The sequence below is a fragment of the Pogonomyrmex barbatus genome, unplaced genomic scaffold, assembly GCF_055798465.1.
Source record: "Pogonomyrmex barbatus isolate J1 unplaced genomic scaffold, ASM5579846v1 scaffold7, whole genome shotgun sequence".
Classification (NCBI taxonomy): Eukaryota; Metazoa; Arthropoda; class Insecta; order Hymenoptera; family Formicidae; genus Pogonomyrmex; species Pogonomyrmex barbatus.
In genome coordinates this window covers 5719671-5742644 of record NW_028297171.1, presented here as the reverse complement: position 1 = coordinate 5742644, position 22974 = coordinate 5719671, and the positions used below count along the sequence as shown (strand labels likewise).

The 22974-nt window shown below is 34.9% G+C and overlaps 1 protein-coding gene and 1 long non-coding RNA gene across 2 annotated transcripts in view; both read right to left on the bottom strand.

Moving 5' to 3' along the window:
- Positions 1 to 8976: 8976 nt before the first annotated feature.
- LOC105432191 (uncharacterized) lies at positions 8977 to 10870 on the bottom strand. The gene is made up of 3 exons (XR_968362.3): positions 10372 to 10870; positions 10018 to 10168; positions 8977 to 9699 (listed from the first exon to the last, which is right to left on the bottom strand). It is a non-coding gene; the product is annotated as an uncharacterized LOC105432191 (long non-coding RNA).
- Positions 10871 to 13715: 2845 nt separating this feature from the next.
- Positions 13716 to 22974, bottom strand: part of LOC148934950 (uncharacterized) — a 145962-nt gene continuing 136703 nt past the window's right edge. The window contains exon 3 of the mRNA XM_089082997.1: positions 13716 to 13883. Within this exon, the coding sequence (XP_088939123.1) occupies positions 13775 to 13883 (109 nt within the window). The 3' untranslated portion in view covers positions 13716 to 13774. The remainder of the gene's footprint in view (positions 13884 to 22974) is intronic.

Sequence of the window (22974 nt, the reverse complement as noted above, 5' to 3'; positions counted from 1 at the left end):
TCGTAACGACGCGTGATGCCGGATTCGGCATTAAGTCTCTACGAGGCGCCAATATCTTTTTAATAGCTCGAAAACGCGCAGAGATTAAGTGACCGCTAAGCGAATTTACGAGCGAAAAGGTCCCGACCTGTCATCAGTGTCTGGTGTGCGTATTTCTAGCCGGACGACGGCAGGGTGGCAAACACGAATATCCAAAGAGCGGAAGTCGTCACGCGAGCTTCTCAGAATCGATATAGCTTTCAACATCTATATTAGCACCCCGCCGTTGTTTTTGCCGGGACGAATTTCAGACGCGAGAGATCCCAGAATACCTGTCCGGTTCGGAGTTGAAGCAATAAATTGAGGAAGAGTCTATTCACATTACCTGGACAGAATTGTTTCTCTTTTTCTATCTTTACTTAGACGATAAATCTTTCGCTCGAGAAATAGTAACGTTTAAATAAATGGAACTCTTATCAAACAATATCAGCTTATTTTTTTGATAGCGTAAAAATGCATTGCAATATCTTTTTTTATTTGATACATTAAGAATACTTCCGTATGAAATGTTCTCTTTTCCCAGTATGAAATAATGCATATCAAATCTAATTCAAAATGTTGCAAAATACAAAAAGTTGATTAATGTTAATTGTATTTGAATTAAAAATTAATTTATGATCACATTGTTAAGTTAAGTTGAGGGCTGAAGTGCGTGTTTTTAGATATAGACTGACAATCAAGTAATCATCAGATAATTGTAATTAAACATGTTCACACGAAGACAAGACTTTCTCTACTCATATATGATTACGTTGTAATAACTAAAGTGTCATCTATGTCAGTGTCGTTGAGACGTAGCGTAATTACATGGCTCCATAAGCTCCTTCAAAGAATCTGATCTTAATTTCTAATGACGGATTCTTTGATGAATTTCACAATCTATTTAAATTAATAAAAAATATAATGAAATTATTTTGTGCATATAAATATGTGCATAATAAATATGTGCATATTAAATCAAACATGAAAACAAAAGTGTGGGAATAAATTTATATTACAAGACTATTACAAACACAGCCTTACAAGGCTATTACAAACTTTTATCAGAAAAGTAATAACTTTTATACAATATGCAATATAATGGAAATTTCTGAAGTTATATCCAACTGATTATTATTTATATTTATCACTTATATTTATTATTTATAATGGTTATCATTTATATTTATCATTTATATTCATCACTTATAATCTATAATTTAATTTTCAAGTTAAAGTTTCATTCAATGAAAAATATTTTTTTATTTTATATTACCTGTGTTTGAATATCAATCTTATGTAATTACGATGTATTGATATTTTAAACATCTGGAATTTGATTTTTAAATAATTTCTAAATTTAGTTTTCACGAGTAAAATTCACATGGTAGGGAAGATCGCTTGTTGCGGTTCGCAGAGACAAAGCGGCTCCCGCGCATCGCGTTATGTCACGTCGTGGTGCGGCAATGGCGTTCTTTCAAGGCAGAAAGATGAGTGAAAAGAATCGCCTCCGGAGCGAGTAACCGAGCGAGTAAGACAGGTAGGAGGTCCATTTGCTGAAATAATGATTACTGCGTAATGAGACGACGGCCATGTCGGTGACGGCGGTCGGGAGACGGTCGGAATTATTAGCCGTGTTTCCCGGTATTGGATCGAAGGGACATTTCCCGGTTGCACCGCGCTGTCGTTTGTGCATCTCGCGCAAACGAGTGTCATCGGTAGGTACTCATAAAAACGGAGAGCGCGGAAAAAGAGTTAATGCCGGGAGATTCCAGAGGGAGGAAGATTCCGTTGACCGCGACCGGAACCTTATGAAACTGTTGTACCCTCGCATTCTTTTCGCGTGCGCGCGAGCAACAAACGAACGTAAATTTCTGCACTTCTTTATGTCCGGCCGGACGTTTAAAATCCACTTTGGTCTGCCCGGTCGCGCACAATCGGACCACCCAACCGCAGAGAGTCGTTTGCGAGAGAAGCTTTTGGCCAACCGATTAAAATTATATATCGTTTGATCGTGGTAATGCGGGGTGTCGCATGATAACTCGATAAGTAATTGCATCTATTTCATTTCTGTTTTTGCTTCTTTTTCTACGATTAGAATTATAAAGAAGCACATTCTCGAAGAATTTAAACTTTTCACGCTGTAGTTATCAGGTTTCCAGTTATATAAAATAAACGAAATCTTGTCAATAAAACAAACGTTAAAGTTGTTAAAAAAAATAATTTCTAATATTTCTCAATGGCCGCACAATCCTTTTTGTATGTAAGAAATTAAATGCAATAATGATCTAACGTATGTTTAAAAATTCAGGAGACCAAAATTTAAATTTAAAATAATTTTTATTTTTATTATAAAAAAGATTATATTTTTATAGCGAATTTTATGAACTTTTGTCTTCTTAAGATATCATTATATGGCTGTACTGAATGCGAGAATAAAAGTATTAAGAATTTAATGCGATTGATGCTTTATATGGCCTACTCGATCTACATTTGTCTATATTTGTTATGTGCTCGGGAGTGCGGGAGAAAGTCCTTGGAACAGTGGGATTGCATTTTCTTCGATGAAGGGCACTGGAGTATTTCGCAGGAGTGAGTGTGAGAGAGAGAGAGAGAGAGAGAGAGAGAGAGAGAGAGAGAAGGAAGAGGGAGATAACGCGTTTTTAATGCGCATCGTCGAGCATTACGATTTCAAACGCAGTAATAGAGGGACCTCCGCGCACGGAATGCTCATTCTTGTTAGGGCGTACTTGCTCCAATGTTCGCGCGCATTTCGCATCCCGTTTGTAATGCGCGTTTAATTGTGCGCGCGACTTAATGAAGGGAATCAATCTTGCTCGCGCCGCATTCATCTCAATTCCGAGCGCTGTGCGCCCGCTACGTTTTGTTCTCGATTTCAATCATCGGAACGATTCAACCCCTTTCGCGCAGCATCTAATCATAGAGCGATCTAGGATTGTCTGAACGCGATTCAAATGCAAAAGCGATTTGTTACCTTCTTAAAAATTGGAAAAAGTAGCCTTAATTATCCAAGAATTGTAATTAACGGAAATGAGCCGAGGAAACATCAAGAGGTGGATTTATTTTGTCATCAATGTTGATTTATTTCATCATTTTGTTAAGCTATGAAATGCACTTTATGTTGAAATGATAATCTTTCGTTAAGGGTTCTGCTGATTTATTGCAGCCATCTTGAAGTAAAACAAAACATGATGAAAATTCTTGCAAAATTTAAAACAAAAATGTTTTTCGATTAAATAGTGTTTGTATTCGATAAGACCATCTTGTAAAATATCGAAAATTCTCCTTTTGCTCCATTAATCAATAAATAACTACATATCTGTGACTACTACATATCTGAAAATGAATTGTATCTAATCAAGAAAAGAATTGCAATTTAATTCTAAATAGATTTTTGGTTAAAGAAATGAAAGAAAAGTTTTCCATATATTTTACCAATCTATTCTATCGAGTGAAAATGTTATTTTATTAAAAAACATTTTTATTTTAATTTATTTTAATTTATTTACAAGAATTTTCATCGTATATTTTCTTGCTTTATAATTCAAGGCTGCAGTGACTCTTAACGATCGGCGATGCCGTATAAGAATATCCATCTCTTTTGTAATGGAGGACATATTCCTCACAATGTAGTATTTTTAGCTCAAATAATAATTTATTATTTTCGGCCACGCTCTCGTCGGTGAAGAATTATCGTGTTATCCGGTGCAGCATGAGTACGTATGCGTACACGTGCAAGGCTATTGGAAAGACAGGCACATTGTACCTGCGAAATCGATCTGTGCAACCTTCGCCGATGCGTTTTCGCAACGCGTATACGCGTGGGTCTCGTTTCATGTAGCGGCGATAATACGGAGAAGGTGAAAGGGAGGATGAAAGGAGGTGCAGCCGGGCAAGGTAGAAGCGAGGAATTTCTATCGACTGACGGATCACTTTTGGCATTGCCATCAAATTTCATTCCCCATCGTTTTACATCCTCCGAAATATTAATGTTATTAATGTATGATATTATCATTAATCAGACAAGGATTTTATGTAGAACATGTTGCAAGATCAATCGATTAATAATTAAAGTTGGAATACATATTCACAATTTGTATAAAATCGTGACTTCATTTAGAAAAGGCGTTAAATTTAATATTACAAATAAATTATGGATTTTACAAGTTTAAAATTTGTTATCAAGTCAGAAACTTTATAAATACTAAGCATATGAAATTATCGGCGAAGAAGTTAATAATATATATATATTAATATATCATATTATATATATTTATATATATTATATATATATATATATATAATATATATATATATATTATATTTATATATATATATATAATATATCATATTTTTTTCCTGGCGCATCTCCTTATCAGACTTAATGCCATTTCCATGTAAGCCCATGAGAAAATGAAGTACACAAATATTATTATTCGATTCGATCAAGAGGAATTGCAAAGTGCATTATAATGCTGATCGCATCTTGAAGAAGTGCATCGCGTCTGTCGCCGTGGCGATAAACGAGTTTATCAACCGCCTCACAATTAGCCGCTCTTCATGGAGGCATTTCAGCGTGGGCACCGTCGCTCTAACGGGCCGTGTGTCGCGGAGAGATGAGAGATGACAGATAAAAAAAGAATAGACGAGAGAACGAGAGAGGAAAGGAGGAGAGGATAGACAGTAAGAGAAAGAAAATTCGTGCGTAGGGAGTGCAGCGAACGGATGAGGAGGCCGACGGCTCCGACGGATATTTCTGTGACATCGAGACGCTCATAAGCTACTTAGGACTTAGCTTAACCACGGTCATCCGTAGGTGTGTACGCGGCTTTATTCCGTAACGACGTCCTTGCACCTTCCTACACGGAGGACGTTTTATAGCGCCAACATGCGCCACGCTCGTTACGCTTTCGCTCGACGGTGCACCATGCCGCGTTATTGGGAATGAAAATTAAAGCTGCGGATCTTTCTTGTGTTGAATCGGAACTACCGAACGGATAATCGAAATACAAAGAAAACAAAGTATAGATAATTTGAGATATTTATTGGTAGTGATACATTGTTAAGAATCAAAATGTACATACTCGTAAGTGACACTGCGTGGATCGATGCAATTAAATATTAAGTAACATCATATTCTAGCACCAATGTCGGCTATCAATATAATAATAATTATGTTATTAATAGAATTACAAGCAAGAGAAATAATAATATATAAATTAAATTCTATGTGAATTAAATTGATGATCAGTAGACAGTAGACATTAGAAATAGAGAAAATAAAAACGTGAGATAAGATAATGGAAAGCGTACAATTTTGGATATGATTTTGATTTTCTTAGAAAAATATAAAACAAAATTAGTCGAAAAGATGAAGACACTTGTTGAGAAACAGAATTATATAATTTATATGTGTATTTAATTATAATTTATATGTGTATTTAATTATTTGGTATGTTATCGCATCACACATTGTTGCTACGAACTTACATAATCGCATTGCGGCAAAGAGAGACGAGATGAGTTTTTATGACTTTTGCGGACGTTCTGATTCTCGCTTATGGTACGTAATTTAGAATCGCAATCGGCATAAAAACGATCATACACTTCTGGCAACCTTAGACGGCGCGGGTATTGAAACGGCTGTAAATTACTAAGCGACTACCGCATCGGCGCTATTGACGGCTCTAAAATGTTGCCCTGATGACTTAACTGGAAACTCTAAAACCAGTTCCTAATGACTTTTTGCGGTGGGACGGAGCAAGTGGCGACAAAGACGAGAAAAACGCGCGGTTCACAACGAGTAAAGCACAAAGATGCGTGTTTATTACACCGCTACGAAACCGCTACGTACCGCGGTCACTTGAATTATTAAGAAACATCCTGGCATCAAAGGCCAGCTAGATAGACCACCTCGATGAAGGAGAGCAACTGAGAACGGCCCGTAGGCTGTTTTCACATCGTAAACAGGCCTATCGAATAGCTGAGATGTACATTATTGCCATGAAACAGATTTTTCCACCAAAGAAACAATATCCCGCTATAACCCTCTTTTCAACCTTATAATATCAATCTATACTTTATTTTAATTTATTATTTCTATTGTATAATCTACGTTAATTTGGTATGCTCAAACAATCTTATCAAATCTTTTTAATATTTATAAAAGAAGTAATCAACTAGAGAAAGAGGAAAAAAGAGATTGTGGAAAGAGAGAAAAAAATAGTAAGGTTAATTGTTTAGCAAACTTGTGGAAGTTAGTATATATGTAGATAAAATGCAAAATTATATATGAATAGTATAAATGGAATTCAATATATATATAACTGATAATTGAACTAATAATTTTATTTGCAATAGATATAAGTATTAATAGATAAGAATTAATAAATAAAATTAGTTGATTAGAAATATAATTTTTAATATAATATAAGTAGAAAAAATTTATAATATTCTTAATATATGTGTAATTTTTAAGATATATTAGTTCCAATTGAATTTTTTAATTAAAATTTTTTAGTGAAGATATTTAAATTTGCATATATACAATTTCTAAAATTCTATTTTTAAAAGACATTGTTATTTATATAATATTCCAAAATTTTTCCCTCAACTTTTTTTCATCGCAAATTATTTCGTGATAATAAAATTGAAGACTAAATGTTTCCATAAAATAAATGTTTCCATTTGAAATGTTTCCATTTAAAATAATTGAACATAATTAATATAATACATCAGTTTCTTTGAAACTGATAATTATTTCGACAATCGTTGAAAGGTTGCATCACGTAATAAATGTCTTTTTAAATAGTTTATTCGCAATTATAATTCTGCATTATAATTCTGAATACAATATATTATATACATTAATATGTATGATTTGCTGTTCATTGCTACTGCCATATTCACTTTTTATTTAATTGAAATACTTAAATAAGAAGTTAAATAAGAAGTTAGACCTCTTCTCCCTCCCTACACACAGATAATTCTTATTGCTGATTGATTCTTTATTGTAGTTCAGCAACAATATTTTAAAATTATTAAGCTCCCGAATTAAAAAGTTGTTAAATTTAAAAGTTGTATTTTAAAACTGATTTTTATCGTATTTCACAAGCCAGAAGTTTTACAGTATTGTGGACATTCTCGTCGAGGCTAGAATGAGAAAGAATCGAGGAAATGGAACGTGTCGGCACAGCAATCTCGTATGCGAATTATCTCGCGCAGTGTAAGGTCGAGGATCGTTCTTCTTCTCAACGAAAAGTAAGCCATTCGCTGTGCTTCATACATCCTCGTGCGCAAAGACATAGAAACGGCAGCGCTGTCGATACTATAAGGTTAAAGATTATAGTGGTCGTTGCAAAGCATTTCATTTCTAGATTCATAGTTTTTGTCTCGAGACTGATGACCTGTTTCTTGCATCCGCAAACTCCATGATACGATAAATACGATAAAACGGAATTCTTAATCCTTTCTTTTCGAAATGTTCACCAAATGTCATAATAAAGAAATAATTTGATTAATTGCACAAAATTTAAGAAAGATATATTTAAAAGTACAAAATACCATTATAACATAGTTTCTTGTAGTTTCTTTTACATTCGGCGTTTAACTTTAGAAATATTTTATTACATACTTAATATCATGTTACTTTCAGTTAATTTTTTTAATATTATTCTACTTATATATTTTTTACATTTAAAAACGCGCACGTATGTGCCGTCGTTCTTCCAAATAATCTAAAAATCGAACAATCGATAGGGATCTAAGGTTCGAAGCTAGAGATTGGCCGCGAATTGCACAGCGGAAACGGTCGTTTCGCTCATGAGGATGGCAGTGATCGTAGACACGCGACGAAGGTCAAAGGTAGCGATGTGATTTCGTACTGTACGCCCACTTCCAGGTTGCATGTCATGGATGTTGAATATCACTACATGATTGATAGGTTGATGCGCGCGTGTCTCGCTCTGGGCCCTGGCACGCGGTGCCTACACGGACGCGTGCAGGCGATGAAGAGGAGCAGGGCCCCACCATACAAAGAGAAAGGGGGAAGAGACCTCTCGGCGCGCGAAGTCATAAGGTTAACTATTGTGGTGTACACGCCGTGGAGACACGACTACCACGCGAACCTGATAGGGTGAAAGTTTACGCCGCGTTTCTCTCCCTCTCGAGCACGCGCGTGCAATGCGGCCCCGCCGCGGAGGATTCACCTTCGATGTGGTCTGTGGTTCCGCGTGCGGTTTCTGAACACACGGTTCTGAACACGTCTCATTACTTACCTGCCGCTTACTTGCCGAACACATATCTTATTACTTACATTCGCAAATCGTCGAGAATCTTTTATTTAATTAATATTCCCCGCCAATAATAATCTCATAAAATTTATCACCTCGATGATAATAATGTCTATAGTATGATGATAGTAATAAAATATTGATATTTCATAATTATCATATATATAAAAATTGCATTATAGAATATTTGCAATATATAAAATTTAAAGTCAATATTTCATTGTTGAAACGAAATCGAAATATTTAATACAATGGAATTATTATAACTTCCATGTAGAAATATATAATATACGTGGCATTTATGTAATTTCTTTAACGTAGTTCATCACATCAGTATCACATTTTTTATCGCGATATCTGTTAAAAATACTAAATATATTATAAGTTATAAGTATCATATATAATATAATATTATAAGTATATAAGTTTACTTATTTTATTTTAACATATTACAATTACACATTAATTATTTGTTATGTTGTATATAATTACAATATTAATTAAATATTATTTATTATTAGACATTACACTATTATTCCGAACTGACGTATTAATTATTCGAACTAATATACTTATCGCTAAGTACTTATCGCTAAGTACTTATCGCTAAGTAAATAAATATTCTGTTATGATATACACTATTTATAATAAAGAGCATAAATTGCTTGAAATTAATTAAAAATTGTTCTACTCTATAAACATTATTATTTTTTTAAAACATTATTATTATTTTAAAAATTTATCTATGCAAAATTTTGTTATAATTGACTTAATTTCGGTTTTTCAACAAAAAATTATAATTATTACAATCTTATGTAAGGCATACATGCACAAAGGACATTTTTTTTAAATTGACCTGTATTTTATTGTCGTGACGTAATTTGATTTTTTTTTAAATTTTCTATTTTAGCAAGAAAAATTAAACATCAAATGTGGAAATAATTTTATTATATGGTTTTCAATAACTGAATGTATTTAATATTTTATTTGTTACGATCAATCAACACAAGAACAAGCATCCACATAGTCATTGTGTAGAAATAATTACGCAGAAGATTTCGTGTCTCTCATTTGTCGAATGAGGTTTGCGTGTACTCATGGAATGCCATTCCTGCAGCGAAATACCAGTCCAACTAAACGCTTCTTGGTTAACTGACCGAGGTGTCTAATTAATTAAATGCCATCATCCCCATGGCGTATTTGCTTAATTGCTAAGCTCCGTCTCGCGGTCAACGAATGTTTTATACGAATGTTACTCGTACAATTTTTTGGCTAATTACGTTAATTGCGTGCATTTCTTCTTCGTAAGTTTCATAAGCCTTTAAACTTAGAATGTAGCGAAGTAATTTCTAATTTACACGCTTTGAGCCTGAGGAAATTAATTTCATTATAGTATCTATTATAAATTTAAAATTTTATTCGCAATTATTATCTAACATATATAAATATTAAAGTTATAAAATCAAAGTTTAATTGTATAATTTTCAAATAGATTGTCGGAACAAGAAAAGTGTATTACATTTAAATAAATTTTTTGAAAGGTAATTTGGCACATGTGACATTATATAAGAAATTTTGATTGTGTCATGAATGCGATGTACAATTTAATGCGCGATTACGCGACACGAAGATTACGTTTGCCGCGCGATGCGAATTGCATTAATTTTATAATTCAAACGATACTTACCACGACCCTCTTCAAAACGTTGCCCTTTCTCGACGTCGTGGGCAATTTATAGTGCGAGATTCCCCGCGGCGGATTACAATAGCGGCTCCAGTTTCTAACGCAAAAGCCGTTTGTATTCATGCGGCGTAATTAATAGCAGCTACGGGGACATCTAAAATACCAGGAGATATACCATATATCCATGAGTTTTAAGCTGAATTTCACTTTTAATAATCATCCAGAATAAATCATTCACAGTTAAGAGAATAAATGATTGTGTACATATCATTAAGATGTACACATCATTAAGATTTATCAATTTTCATTTGAAATTATTCATAATCTAAAATGAATTATCAGAATAATTAAAAATACCTTCGTACAATCTTTAAAGTAATTACAGCGTGATTAAGCGCAAAAGACACATTTATTATTACATCTTTTATTTGTGGGTACATAAATCACTCATTTAGTCGTTAATAAGTCCGTACCGATCTGAGACCAAGTCTCAAACTGAGCGCATCTTTCGGTGCGACGACGCTAAGCGGGCTCGAGCGAGTTAAGAAATTCACGTCTCGCGCTAAGCGCGATACGCGCTTTAATCTTATTTATATATCGAGATTCGATGGTATTAATGACCACGCCTCGTGCGAGCGCGATCCCTTCGATTTCCGGGGCCGCGGTCCCGGAAGAAATCCTTTCTACGCGCGCGCGCATTCGAGAGAGCACAGGAGGCCGACGCACTCGTGCGATGCAACGCGGGATGCATCCGGGGCTCTGGAATGCGGCACGGGGACGCGCGATGCGGCAAATATACCTACCAGGACCCGAGCGATGCTGGGCACGGGGTGGGGAAGTCGGCCCCGATACAACCGGGCGGGGGGGGGAGGGGGGAAGGCAATCTCACCGGTGGAAGAAGGTCAGCAAAGTTAAGAGCGAAGTTAATTACCAGCCGGCTCGCCGGAACTACCGGCGTTCGCCAGTGCTTGTCTAGGAGGACCGCCGCCCGACTTTATGTTTCCGAATACAGGAAAATACCTTCGGTTTTCCGTATCTATCCAATCGAGATTCGCGAGAAAGTCGGGTCTTTTCGTTTGGTTTCTTTTCGCGAGCGGAACCAAACGGGAGAAAAGAACTTAAGAATTTAGGATTATTTTCGAATTTAGACGAATTTTATATTAAAATGTTTCATACAAAATTTTCGAAGTTGTATCGTATCGTGAAATTATAACATTGATATGAAGCACTTGAGTTATTAAGATACTCAGAGAGTCAAGAACTTGGCCATCTTGTATCTTTTTCGAAAAAGATGTTGAAATCATTGAAATGAACGTACAGCGAGCGACGTAATAATTTGTTCGCGATGTTCCTTTCACGTATGCTTCTAAAAATATCGAAAGAAATTAATCATTACACGATGCAATTATTTCACGTCGGAAAAAGGAAAACGCGGTTTCTAGGAAATTTTGCGTCTTCGTCATTTTGCATCGAAGTCCAGACGCGTTTCTCTGATATACAACAGTCAATATTGAATGACTCGGCCGTTACTTAGGCGTCCTGCAACGAGTTCGACATGCTCGTTAATCTCCATCATTACGTGTCAACGTAGTATAATGAATACTGCGAAAGAGTTAATAATGTGCAACAATATAAACAGGAAAGTGAGAAAGTGTACAAACGTATATAACTCCTCGACATCACGGAAATGTCATGATAATCGTCACTTGCATAAAGTGTAATAGATTACAAGGAATATAACTTTTGTAAGTGACATGTTGAATCTTAATAATACTCAAAGTATCCCATGATAAAATATGTAAACAAAATTAACTAGACATCCTCAGAATTATTATTGCAGTAATTTAAAATAAAATTTTTATTACCTACATTTTCCTAGATTTAGATTTGTTAATTATCTTAAAGTATCTTATTTAATACTTTATTTATGTTTTATTGTATTAAGATAAAGATTAATATGTATACGCATATATTTTTATTTAAATCTTTCGAGAGAGAGCCGGCATTTCGTGAAAGTTGCGAGTTTTCTCGTTTCGGCGGGTATATTTTTCGGAGCAAAATAACGGTTAAATAATCGAGCGATGTCGACGTAATCGCCGGGCGCATAATTTTACAGATGAATTTATAACGTGCCGGCCATTTAAATTGGAAAGGAGTTTCGACCAGTGGAGAAGTTATACAATCGGTCAGGCTAATGGTGCAAAAGAAACCGTGATATTTTGTAAGAATAACGTAACATCTCGTAGTTGGATTGGCGCTGATTATTACTAATTTGTGAAATCGAGAGCCCATACGTTATCTTTTTTGAACGTTAATTATCATGTGACGGAAAAGCAAATTTTTTTAATTACATTACGAGAGGATAGGTTATAATTACATAGAGATCGCAATCTATAGCACAAACCAGTAAAATGTATAAAACCAGTTAATTCATGTGTGTATGCGATTGACCTTTTCATATTGATCATCAAATTATATAACGTACGAATTATCAATCATACTAAAGCCGATTTATGATCGACTTTTCATTTAATTTCTCAGAATAACGATTGCATAAATATTGGCTATAGATCAAGAGTTACTTTCTTTTCTCACGACTATTTCATAAAATATATTGTCTTGTAATTTTCCTTTAGTTTAAAACATTTAAAATGCTCGCGAGATATTTCTGCGACGTTGAAGAACGATCTTCGATCAAGCCTAAATTGATTTATGCGGGCACGCGTAGTTATTGTTTCGCGAACATTAATAAAAGATGGGAACACGATGAAAATCTCATCTCTCTGCCAGGACTAAGACAGGTTACGTAATACTTCGTGATGCAGAGAATTCGAAGTCACCGGAGCATCCGCGTCCACGTCCACCAGGATCTAGCTTTCTCCTCGGCGCGAACTTACCGCCGGCGGCACATTAAAGAGATCGACGAGACGTCTTCGCGGTATGGCCATCCAATACAGTCATGTACTATCTTTTGCTTTAATAATCTTGCGATCGATTATTAAGATCAAATATAATCACTTTACACAATTTATTTGAGAATTTTGCATTTATGAATTTTGTAATTTTATAAATCATCTTTGAAAAAAGTTTTCCTTGTATACGAAAAAAAATCGGGATCATGAAACGATTATTAGAAACTGAAAGTGCTCTTTGATTTTTAATCAAAGGGATTGAGTCCTTGTTGATTAGTCAATGCATCGTCGCGTGACGAACTCATGAAATGCACAGGTCGTATTATATACTTTGTATATTAATTTAGTTTGCCGCTGTTTGTATAGACATGAGTATGAACAGGAAATGATGAGCACATTGCATTAAAGAATGTTTACTCATGAAGATTCTGGTCTCAGATAAGTGTAGGGATTACGACAGAACAGGTGATCGTTGACAGAGACATCATGTTGCGATTGCTTTTCTTACTTTGTATAGTATACTAGACCTAACTACATCTGAGAACATTTTATCTTTCAACAAATGATAATGTTAAATATAAAATAGTGAGCATAAAGAATAATTTTAAATAATATAAAATGAAATTTTGTTTTTGAGAAAGAGAGAAAGGGTGTATATTAGGGAGATATTATAAAGAATTATTATTTATTTATACATTACATAAATTTTATACATTACATAAATAATTTGTTTAATATTTATGATTGGATCAAATAGATAAAAATAATATATAAATAATTTAAAACTGTACATTAATTGATGCATTAAGAAATAAATTTTTTCATCGTTGATGACAACCAGAATTTCCTCACAACGGAACATACAGCACGGCCATGGTGGTCTCTAAGCTCGTGCCACAATTAATACTGCAGGAAGTGCAGCGGAGAAATGCATGTACACATAGCACGCACACATCCCTAAGGCACAAAGGATAATATGTGTTTCAGATAACGAGCATCATACTGCCCTGTACGACTTAACTCTATTTACATAAAGACATTAATTAGATTAATTATTACAATTTCGCGTAACGCGCTGTTTCATCCTTTTCTTTTTTTTTTTTGCATCTTTATTCGTTTCTCTTTCTTTTTTTCTTTTCTTACGTTAATGCCTTAATAAGATACAGTTACACTTTTCGTATCATTCAGTAGAAGATTTTTTTTTTACAAGTATAATACTGGATATATCCGGTTAAGCTTACATTCCATTCATAAAAAAATAATCCATTTGGTTTAAAGAGAGAATACTTCTCAAATACTTTACTCTTGAAGAAAATATATTATTTTTATCTTAAACATTTTTTTACAATATTATGATATATGTTGCTTCCTTGCATAGAAATTAAACTATTCAATATTTAAGAATTGCAGTAAACGAAAATAGAAGAAGATTTAAAAAATTCTATGAATTAAATACACTACCGTTTAATAATGTTAGAAAATTAAAAGAAAAACAGCAAAGCACTATTTCTAGTAGTTTTCTATCTGTAATATTGTATTATATAACACATTACAAGTGATAATTGCACTGAAATCCAACTAAGCTACGTGCGTGTTGAATTAAATTTTTGTACGTCCCGAAATAACTTCCGACGCAGAATTATATGAGCGTGAAATTTCCGATGCCTCCGAAAATGATTGCCGACCGCACAACACAATGGCATGTCGATCTGCTCTTCAAGTCTGTTACAGCCGCGAAACGTCATGGTAAGGTATTATTGACACGGCATAATATTTCTGTAATGACCGTCCGTAGGAATGAGCTGCAGTCAATGGGCCGATCGATCCACGGATTACCGAGTCCATTACCGAACACTTCCTCGAACCCATATTTCTCCTTCGGTGCCCATTATCGTCTCGTTCATCGACACCGTGCGAGTGATGCGCGAGCGTCATCGAATATCCGCAAAAATTAAAATTGTCCGCACAGCTATCCCGATCGATGCGCAAAACCCCCCTTGATTCCTTGATGCAAAAAGGCATTAAAAGAACTAGCTATTTAGATTCTCGAGTCACTCGTAATAAACCTTACTAACATGTCTTATAAATATAAAGATAAAATAAATTTAAAGATTTAATTTGAGATATTCTATATGTGACTTTAAAGTCACGAATTAAATCATTTTTCGTATTCCAAGGCAATTTGTGACATTATTTACTATTATTATTTTTTCAAAATCTTTCTTTTTATTTAATAACTAAACATCACATCATGTCTTAAGTGCCCAATTGTCGTACTGTTTTGTGCGCTTACGGTTGGAAGTTAAAATGCTACTTGTAGAGAATATAATAAGAGCTTTTTTTAAACGGAACATTTGGAATGATTGCGGTTTTTAATCCGTTCCGTGAAAAATCGTTAAGATTCTCGCGATTCTTGCGGCTTGGGAAGAAAAAGTGATGCCAGTGAACGGGGACCCCCCGTTGACGATCTTTATCGGAGAGCAAGCGGTCCTTTCTGCCGGAGTCGCAGTCGTCTGGTTATTATGCGAGCGCCTCATGCGCGTTAAATACCGGGCCGCGGTTACATGAGTGGCGCGAATCGAGAAACGGGGAAGAAGGCGCGCGGTGTCAACGACCTTGCTCGCTCGCTGGCACACGATGATGTTCCCCGTTCGGCGGTCACGTCGAGGGGGAGCACCGAACGTATGTACGAACCGAGAGGTTGGCCGCTGGTCGATCTCTTGTGAGGTCATTGGACCAAGGCCGGTCCTACCTGCTATGTACATACGTACATGAACTCTTATTCTCTGCTGCGATTACGAGACGTTCGGGAAGTACAGCCAACGCCCACTCGAGCGTTTGAAGGATATATTTTTTCAGTGTATTTCCGATCGATAAAGGAAAGAGAAAGAGTTCGTTGCAATTACTTGAACAGAATTGTGTGTTTGTAGAAAATTCTCAAATTCTGATCGTCCACAGGCAAGATTGATCCACCACTTATTGTCGTTGATCACGTTAGGCTGCTTTATAATCAGCGCAGATGAGATATAATTAACAATATAGGTAACTTTGCACAAATTAGGAATAATTTTATAATGATTAAAAGTAGCAATAAGACGAATTACGCGATCTGTTTTCTCGATAAATATAACAAAGATAGCGAAAATATAAATTAATAAAAAATCTTTTGGTATCTTTTCAAATATATCAAAATATAATCCAAATATATTAAATCTTTTGGTATCTTTCCAAATATATATTAAATATAAAAGAAATATAAAAGAAAGTTACGTTTAGCTAATTTGGATTTTCAATTAAATTTTAATTAATTTTGGAATACAATGTAAAGTAGATTTAAAAAATTTCAAACTTAATTATAGTTCATAATACTTTTTTATTTGATAATTAGCTATTTAATTGAGAAGATCTATGCAAGAGAAAAAGCTGAATCACTTTGTTATTGGTTTATTTGTGATACATCCTCTTCAACATATTAAATCGAGAGTATCTCAAAACCTCCCACGTTTTCTTCCCACCCACGCTTCTCGCGAGATATTGTATGAAGTAAAGAGGCAGCGGGAATTCACGAAAGGGGAGTAAAAAAAAAATTAGTTTATATCACGTAAAGCGTCAGATCCTCGCAGATATTCTCCTTTCCACGAATCCGTCGCATCGCTAACGAGACCGGTCGCGCTTATCGCTCGATACTCCGCTCAGCGTGGCGGGAATAAAGTCCCATGAAAACGGTCACTGACGTGACTATAGAATTTACACGGTGCTTCCACTGCGATGAGTTATTGGCTTTTACAAAATGATCTTTAGACAGGATCCTTGTCGTACCAATCAACAGCCTGCGCCCGTTCATGTGCATTTTACGACACGTCGGGTTTTCAGCCGGTGATACCTGTTCCGGACACTCCGCTGTCCGAGCGGAGCAAAGACGTATCGAGAGGAGAGGAGAAAATTTGGAAATAAATCTGTAAACATGCATACCTTGAAGTGCATCTGACGTTTATTGATTTATTGGAATAAACTATAAATAGCTCGTCTAAGATTGCATATGAGAGAGAAAGTGTGTGCAAATGCCAAATATCAATGTACAAAAAAATGAAAAAGGAAGAAAAGAATAGAATTTATCAATAGTTATCAATAGATATTATTTTGATCATTAGTTTATCACATTTATGATTATTTTCCTAATGTGTATCGTTGATTATAAGAAAAGAAAAAAATATATGCATGTGCGAACGTTGTCTTATTTTGAACAACACGTGCTTAAAGTGCACGTCTCGTTATGCTATTGATCTTGCAGTTCCGCATCTGAGTTTATGCTGTCAATTTTGTAGGAAACGGGCGCAAGGTTCGTCAAGTTCGACACAATGCAATGTCGCATCTGCATCGAATGCCAGCATCGGTTAGCATTATAATATACAGGCGTGGATTCGCGTTCAAGAAACGAAGAAAGCGATACAGAGAGGCGCTCCCGTTGGTCCACGTCGTTGTTGTTGCTGCGCCGAGGTGCAATGCCACCATTACTCTTGTCCGATGCACTTCCTGCTGCACTCGGCTCGACTTTGGGTAGTGATGTCGATACGCTCGCTCATTCGTCATTACAATTAACGCAGCGCATTAACGCAGGTTTTGTTTACGCAATGTATCGGTAACTTTTATATTTCACAAACGGACACGTTATCTATCTTGAAATGATAATACAACGATCCACTCCTACATACAGAATTGTAAGAAAAAATAATTTAGTTTTTAGCTGAAGAATTTAATCTTTAATTTATCTAAACTTTCCCATCGTTTTTAAATAATTTTCTTAAAAATTACATTACATTATGACATATTAAATCTTTAATTGGAAATTTTAAGAATTTTTAAATTATTTGATAAAAATAAATCATATAAAGGAGAAATTATAAATATAACATATTTAGAGAAGATATTGTTAAAATTTTAAATTTATTTCGTGAAATCAATAAAAGATTTTATTAGATTCTAACTAAATTATAGATATAAGATATAATTATAGATATAGATAATTATAGATATAGATATAAACATTTGTTTTTCATCATTGTGTTAAGTTTTCGTGCTAAAAATTAGTTTGAATCACATAATAATGCGATATTCTGGTTACACATAATTAGCTGATAATTATAGATTGTAACTGGATGATGAAGCTCATCCTGGACGATTTCAATGACTCGTACAATTTGCGAGACTGGGTGCGCATGTTACGCCGATCTTCCCTAATGGCGAAAACAACAATAATTGTCGAGCATTACTTGATTGCCAGGTCCATGTTCCCATCCTCTCTTTCTGTTGCTGGCTTTTTACTCTTGCTGATCATTCGTCACACTTTCCGACTCTCCACAAATGCGCAATTTCTTGCGTTTTCTCATGATTTATTCTCTTCGACTATCACATTTCGTTATTCACCCTACGAACAGCTTTTTCTCTTTCTCACCTCGTGCTTTCCAATTTATCGAGCCGAAGAACACAATGATATTGTATTCTTATTGCTGTTCTTGTAAATCTCGATTTCTAGCTTAAATTAAACTTTTCTTTTATAATAAATTTTATATTTTAATATTATTCTATAAAAATCTTTTAAAACATGATAATATCACATAAAAAAAAGCATGCCATTCATCAGCTTGTATATATATATATATATATATATATATATATATATATATATATATCTGAAATTTAATTCCAAAAAAATCGATCTTTAAAAATAAACACTACTAATTTCGATATTTTGTTCGAGAATGGATCGACCTACGCCAAAAAAATTTGCGACAATTTTAGCCTCAGCAGAATTAAATTTGAATTAGATGCTGAAGTTCTATTATTTGAGTTCTCGACGTCGATAAGCACGGCGATGGAAAAAGCAAATAACTTTATTAGCGATCATGTGCGTCGCGTATAAACCTCGGGACTCGTTACTAAGTATAACCTCGTCGATTACTTTCAATTCCGTCTCCGTGGGCAAAATCGATTAGCGTTAATGACAAAAATGAGAAAGTCATTTATTTAATGGTATCGTGCTCTTACCCAGTTATCCCCCTTAAGAGTGAGCGAAGCAGAGGCCCGGGACTCCTGTTACCGGCTACAGGGTCCGCTCTGCTACGTCGTGCCCCGTCACTACCTTCGATCGCTCATACCGGCACGATGTCGATGATCGAAAGCGCGGGGTCCGATCCCTCGCGGGACTCGTATCCGTGTAACTTCCACATACGAGTGCGCGCGCGCGCGGCGTGTGTTGTAAATAATCGGCATCCGCTCGCAATAAACTCGTTGTAATCGCGACCGAATGGCCGTGTGCCGACCGGCTCCCTATGAGATTCCACAGCTCCGATCGTGCACGCGGTCTGCGTGGCAGCTAATCGATTCCGCAACGCAATTTAAGTATCGAGCCGAGCGCCATTCGAGGTATTCCGAGAAGATGTTATCGATAATATACACGGATGGAAATCGAGTCGATTTTCCATCCAAAGCCCCTCTCTCTCTCTCTCTCTTTCTCTCTCTCGCTAAAATCGCGTTAATAAAAATTAACGCGCGAATGTCGGTTTTATTTTACGACAGCCCGAGAATATCGATATCATTTATCTCAATTGTTTCTCTGGACGGTTTATGAAAAACCTGAAATTTTCACGAAAAGATATATCTGAGATACAAGTGTGTACAATGCTCGATCTATCGCTCTTTAAGGCCCACCGATCTCCCGTAGGTTAAACGCTCACCTGGCCTTACGTAACCTGCGTGCTACGCAGGAGACCCCGACCTGCCGACTGATCTATCGCCTTGAAGAGAATAGGGGCTGTTCAGTGGGGTTGACAGCGTGGAAATTAACATGATTACGTGGGAGTGTATATGTGTACTAGATAATAGTATCAGGGAACAATAAAGAAATTTTCACTAGAAATTTTATTGCTGAACAACTGTGCAATATCATGTGATAATATTTCTTCGATATATGGTGCGTATCAATTAACAGCGTGACCGGTGACAAGATTATCGTTGATAATATTTCTTCATTGCACTCGCACTTTAACGATTATTGACGTTATATTATCGCTAATCATTGTCGTCAATATTTCTTTAACATATTACGATACATCGATTCTTAGTGTAATATCGCTAGACTAACGAAATTACTTCACAATTAATACATTTTCGATATGTCATTGATCTGAAGCTAACATGATTAATGCCTGGTAATAATTGATAATAAAATTAATAACAAAGCTTATTTTATCCAATATAATTGCTAAAAGAAATTTAAAAATATTTAAAAATATAAATATAAAAATTTCGTCAAGATTTTCTAATTTTTTAATAAAATCTTGAAGGATTTGTTTTTTATTATTACGGTCTCAATGAATCTTTATATTACATAAAATAAAAGAAATTTTAACTAATGACAGATATAAAACGTAGAAAGAATTATGGAAGGAAAACATGAAAGAGAAGAGAATATTAAAATTTTTTTCTTCATAATGCCATAATTATAAAAAACGGCATTATATGCAAGATTAACGTTTTGTTATTAGAACGTCAATCAGTGGACTGACCAAGCGGCGCCAAGGCGAAGCTAACCATTTACTTGTTGTATCTCGCCTATCGTTCCATAGATCTACAAAAAATGTTTCGAGGAAATCGCGTCATTTCCGGCGGCGACGGTTCGCCTTCCGGCGATAATCCACGAGATCCGAGATAATGTCGACGCTCCTGAATCGGGCATGCCTTTAAAATCATAGTTTACACCTCGACCGATCTGCAATTATCGAGTACGCATCGGTATCTATCGGGAGGGACTCGTCGATTTCCTTCGTATCTTGCTAATCGTTCCACTTTACTGCTGATCACGAGAATATGTCGCCTTTCATCAACATTGAAATAATAATTATTGCAGATACGGGATCTCACAGCAAGGGGTGGCGAGCCATAAACCACCATTTTAAACAGTTATTGCAGCAATATTGCCGACGGGCCCGTTAGCGAAAAAACTTAAGAACGAGAATTTATGATCAGAGTTCGCGTTATTGGACGCATTTGATATCGCATTTGGTCCTGCCTCTGTGTTGTGACCTGATTTTTCCGATCGAATGATTTATGCCAGAAAATTATCAACTACTATATATGTTGTTGTACTTTCAATAGAATAAACGGGCACGCATCATTTTGATTGCTATTCAGCCGTGATTTTAATTCAATAAAGACTAGTTATTATGGTAGTCATACTAACAATTATATTGTCGTCTCAGTTATTAAATTAAGTTAGGCTTTAACTGCTGTTATTGTTACACAGCGATTAACAATACGATATTTTTTTTTATATATCATAAAATATTTATATATTTCATTATATTTTTATATTTCATTTTTATATATCAAAAAGAATTTCACTCGGATGATATATAGATAGAGATTGGTATTGTTAAATTCATTTTAAATTTTCAACTCAAACAGTCGCAATTTGCGAGGATGACTGATTTGCAGTCATTTGATTTAACGAATCTATAGATTAGAACTTAACACACTAAGGACACTTACATAAATTTATATAAATTTCATAAATATTAACGATATTAAATACATTATATATATATATATATATATATATATATATATATATATACTTTTATAAATGATGAGTATATCGTCAAATAAAATTAAGGAAATATGTTATAAATTTATTTCATTTGCACTGAAAAAAATTAAAAGATTCGGATAATTTAATTATTAACAACAAGTCAAGTTTATTTTTTATTGATTCTATATACAATAGAAAAAAGTAGCAGAAAAAAGTAATCATACATAAAATTATGAAGATATTAGAGAGATGATTCTCATCCCAGTTCTTTTTAAAATAAATGACCACAAATTTGTTTAGCACCGCCAATGCTTAACCCACGATTTCTAATAATTCAGTGGCCTAGAGCGATATCATTATACCCGAACACGGTTATATCTGCCAAACCCACATTTTCCTTGTTTAAATGAAATATTGCAAATTGTGGGTTGGGCAGCAGCCATGGCGCTCGGTGACTCAACTAACCGAGGTGGACTCGAATCTGACCTCGTCATAGAAGTCGATGGTCAGAATGTAGAGCACGCAAATTGCCCGATTAGAGACGGTGCCGAACGTCGGAGACAAGAGATTTCATTATTCTTGTCATCTGGCAAATGACCAATTATCGTGCCTCGACTTTCCCGCAAATATCACACTTCCTGCAACAAGTCGGATACATAGACATGCTGCGGCACACTAATGAAGTGATGCTTTCGATTCTCGTATCCTGTGGCACGTGGGTGCGGTGTACATTACGTGCGCGCATTACACGCGGGTATATCATAACATTGGCGCAACCAACAACTTCGTCGGCACAAGCTGTGTCTGTGTATACAAAGATAAATTTCTACAATTCGCTTCTGACGATTGTCACTGAAATTATTCCGAGCAAAAATATTACGGAAATCATATAAACGATTTCCATAAGTACCACTTACATATGTCGAATAAACAAAATAAAAGTGAAAATTGGAGTAAAATTCTCATTTTATTGCAAATTAATTTTCAAAATTTAATAAATAAATTTTTAAAACGTAATAAATAATACAACTAGATAACTATCAAGAAATAAATATAAATAAATATTTCTATATTGGATATGAATTAAATATTCACGATTAGGAAAGCTTCTGAGCTTTGAAACATTGAATTATTTTTATATGTTTCTTATACATTTAATTTAATCTTTCGTCTCTTTTGAATGATTCATCAAGAATGATCTCCGAAAACGGATAAGACATAAATTAGTCTTTATAAACACCTTAACACCATCAAGTTGACACAGTGGTGTCATAGCTAATATTTAAAATAAATTTTAGAAGATTGTGGACTTGGTACACTTTGCTCTGAATTTTTTAAAAGAAAGAAGAAGTAGACACATTTTTAACTTCGTTATTAAGCTCTGACGTGATTGTACCAACTTGCTTAATACCAAGCGCATGAAAACGAGACAAGAAAGAGAGAAAAAGATTTGCATGATTC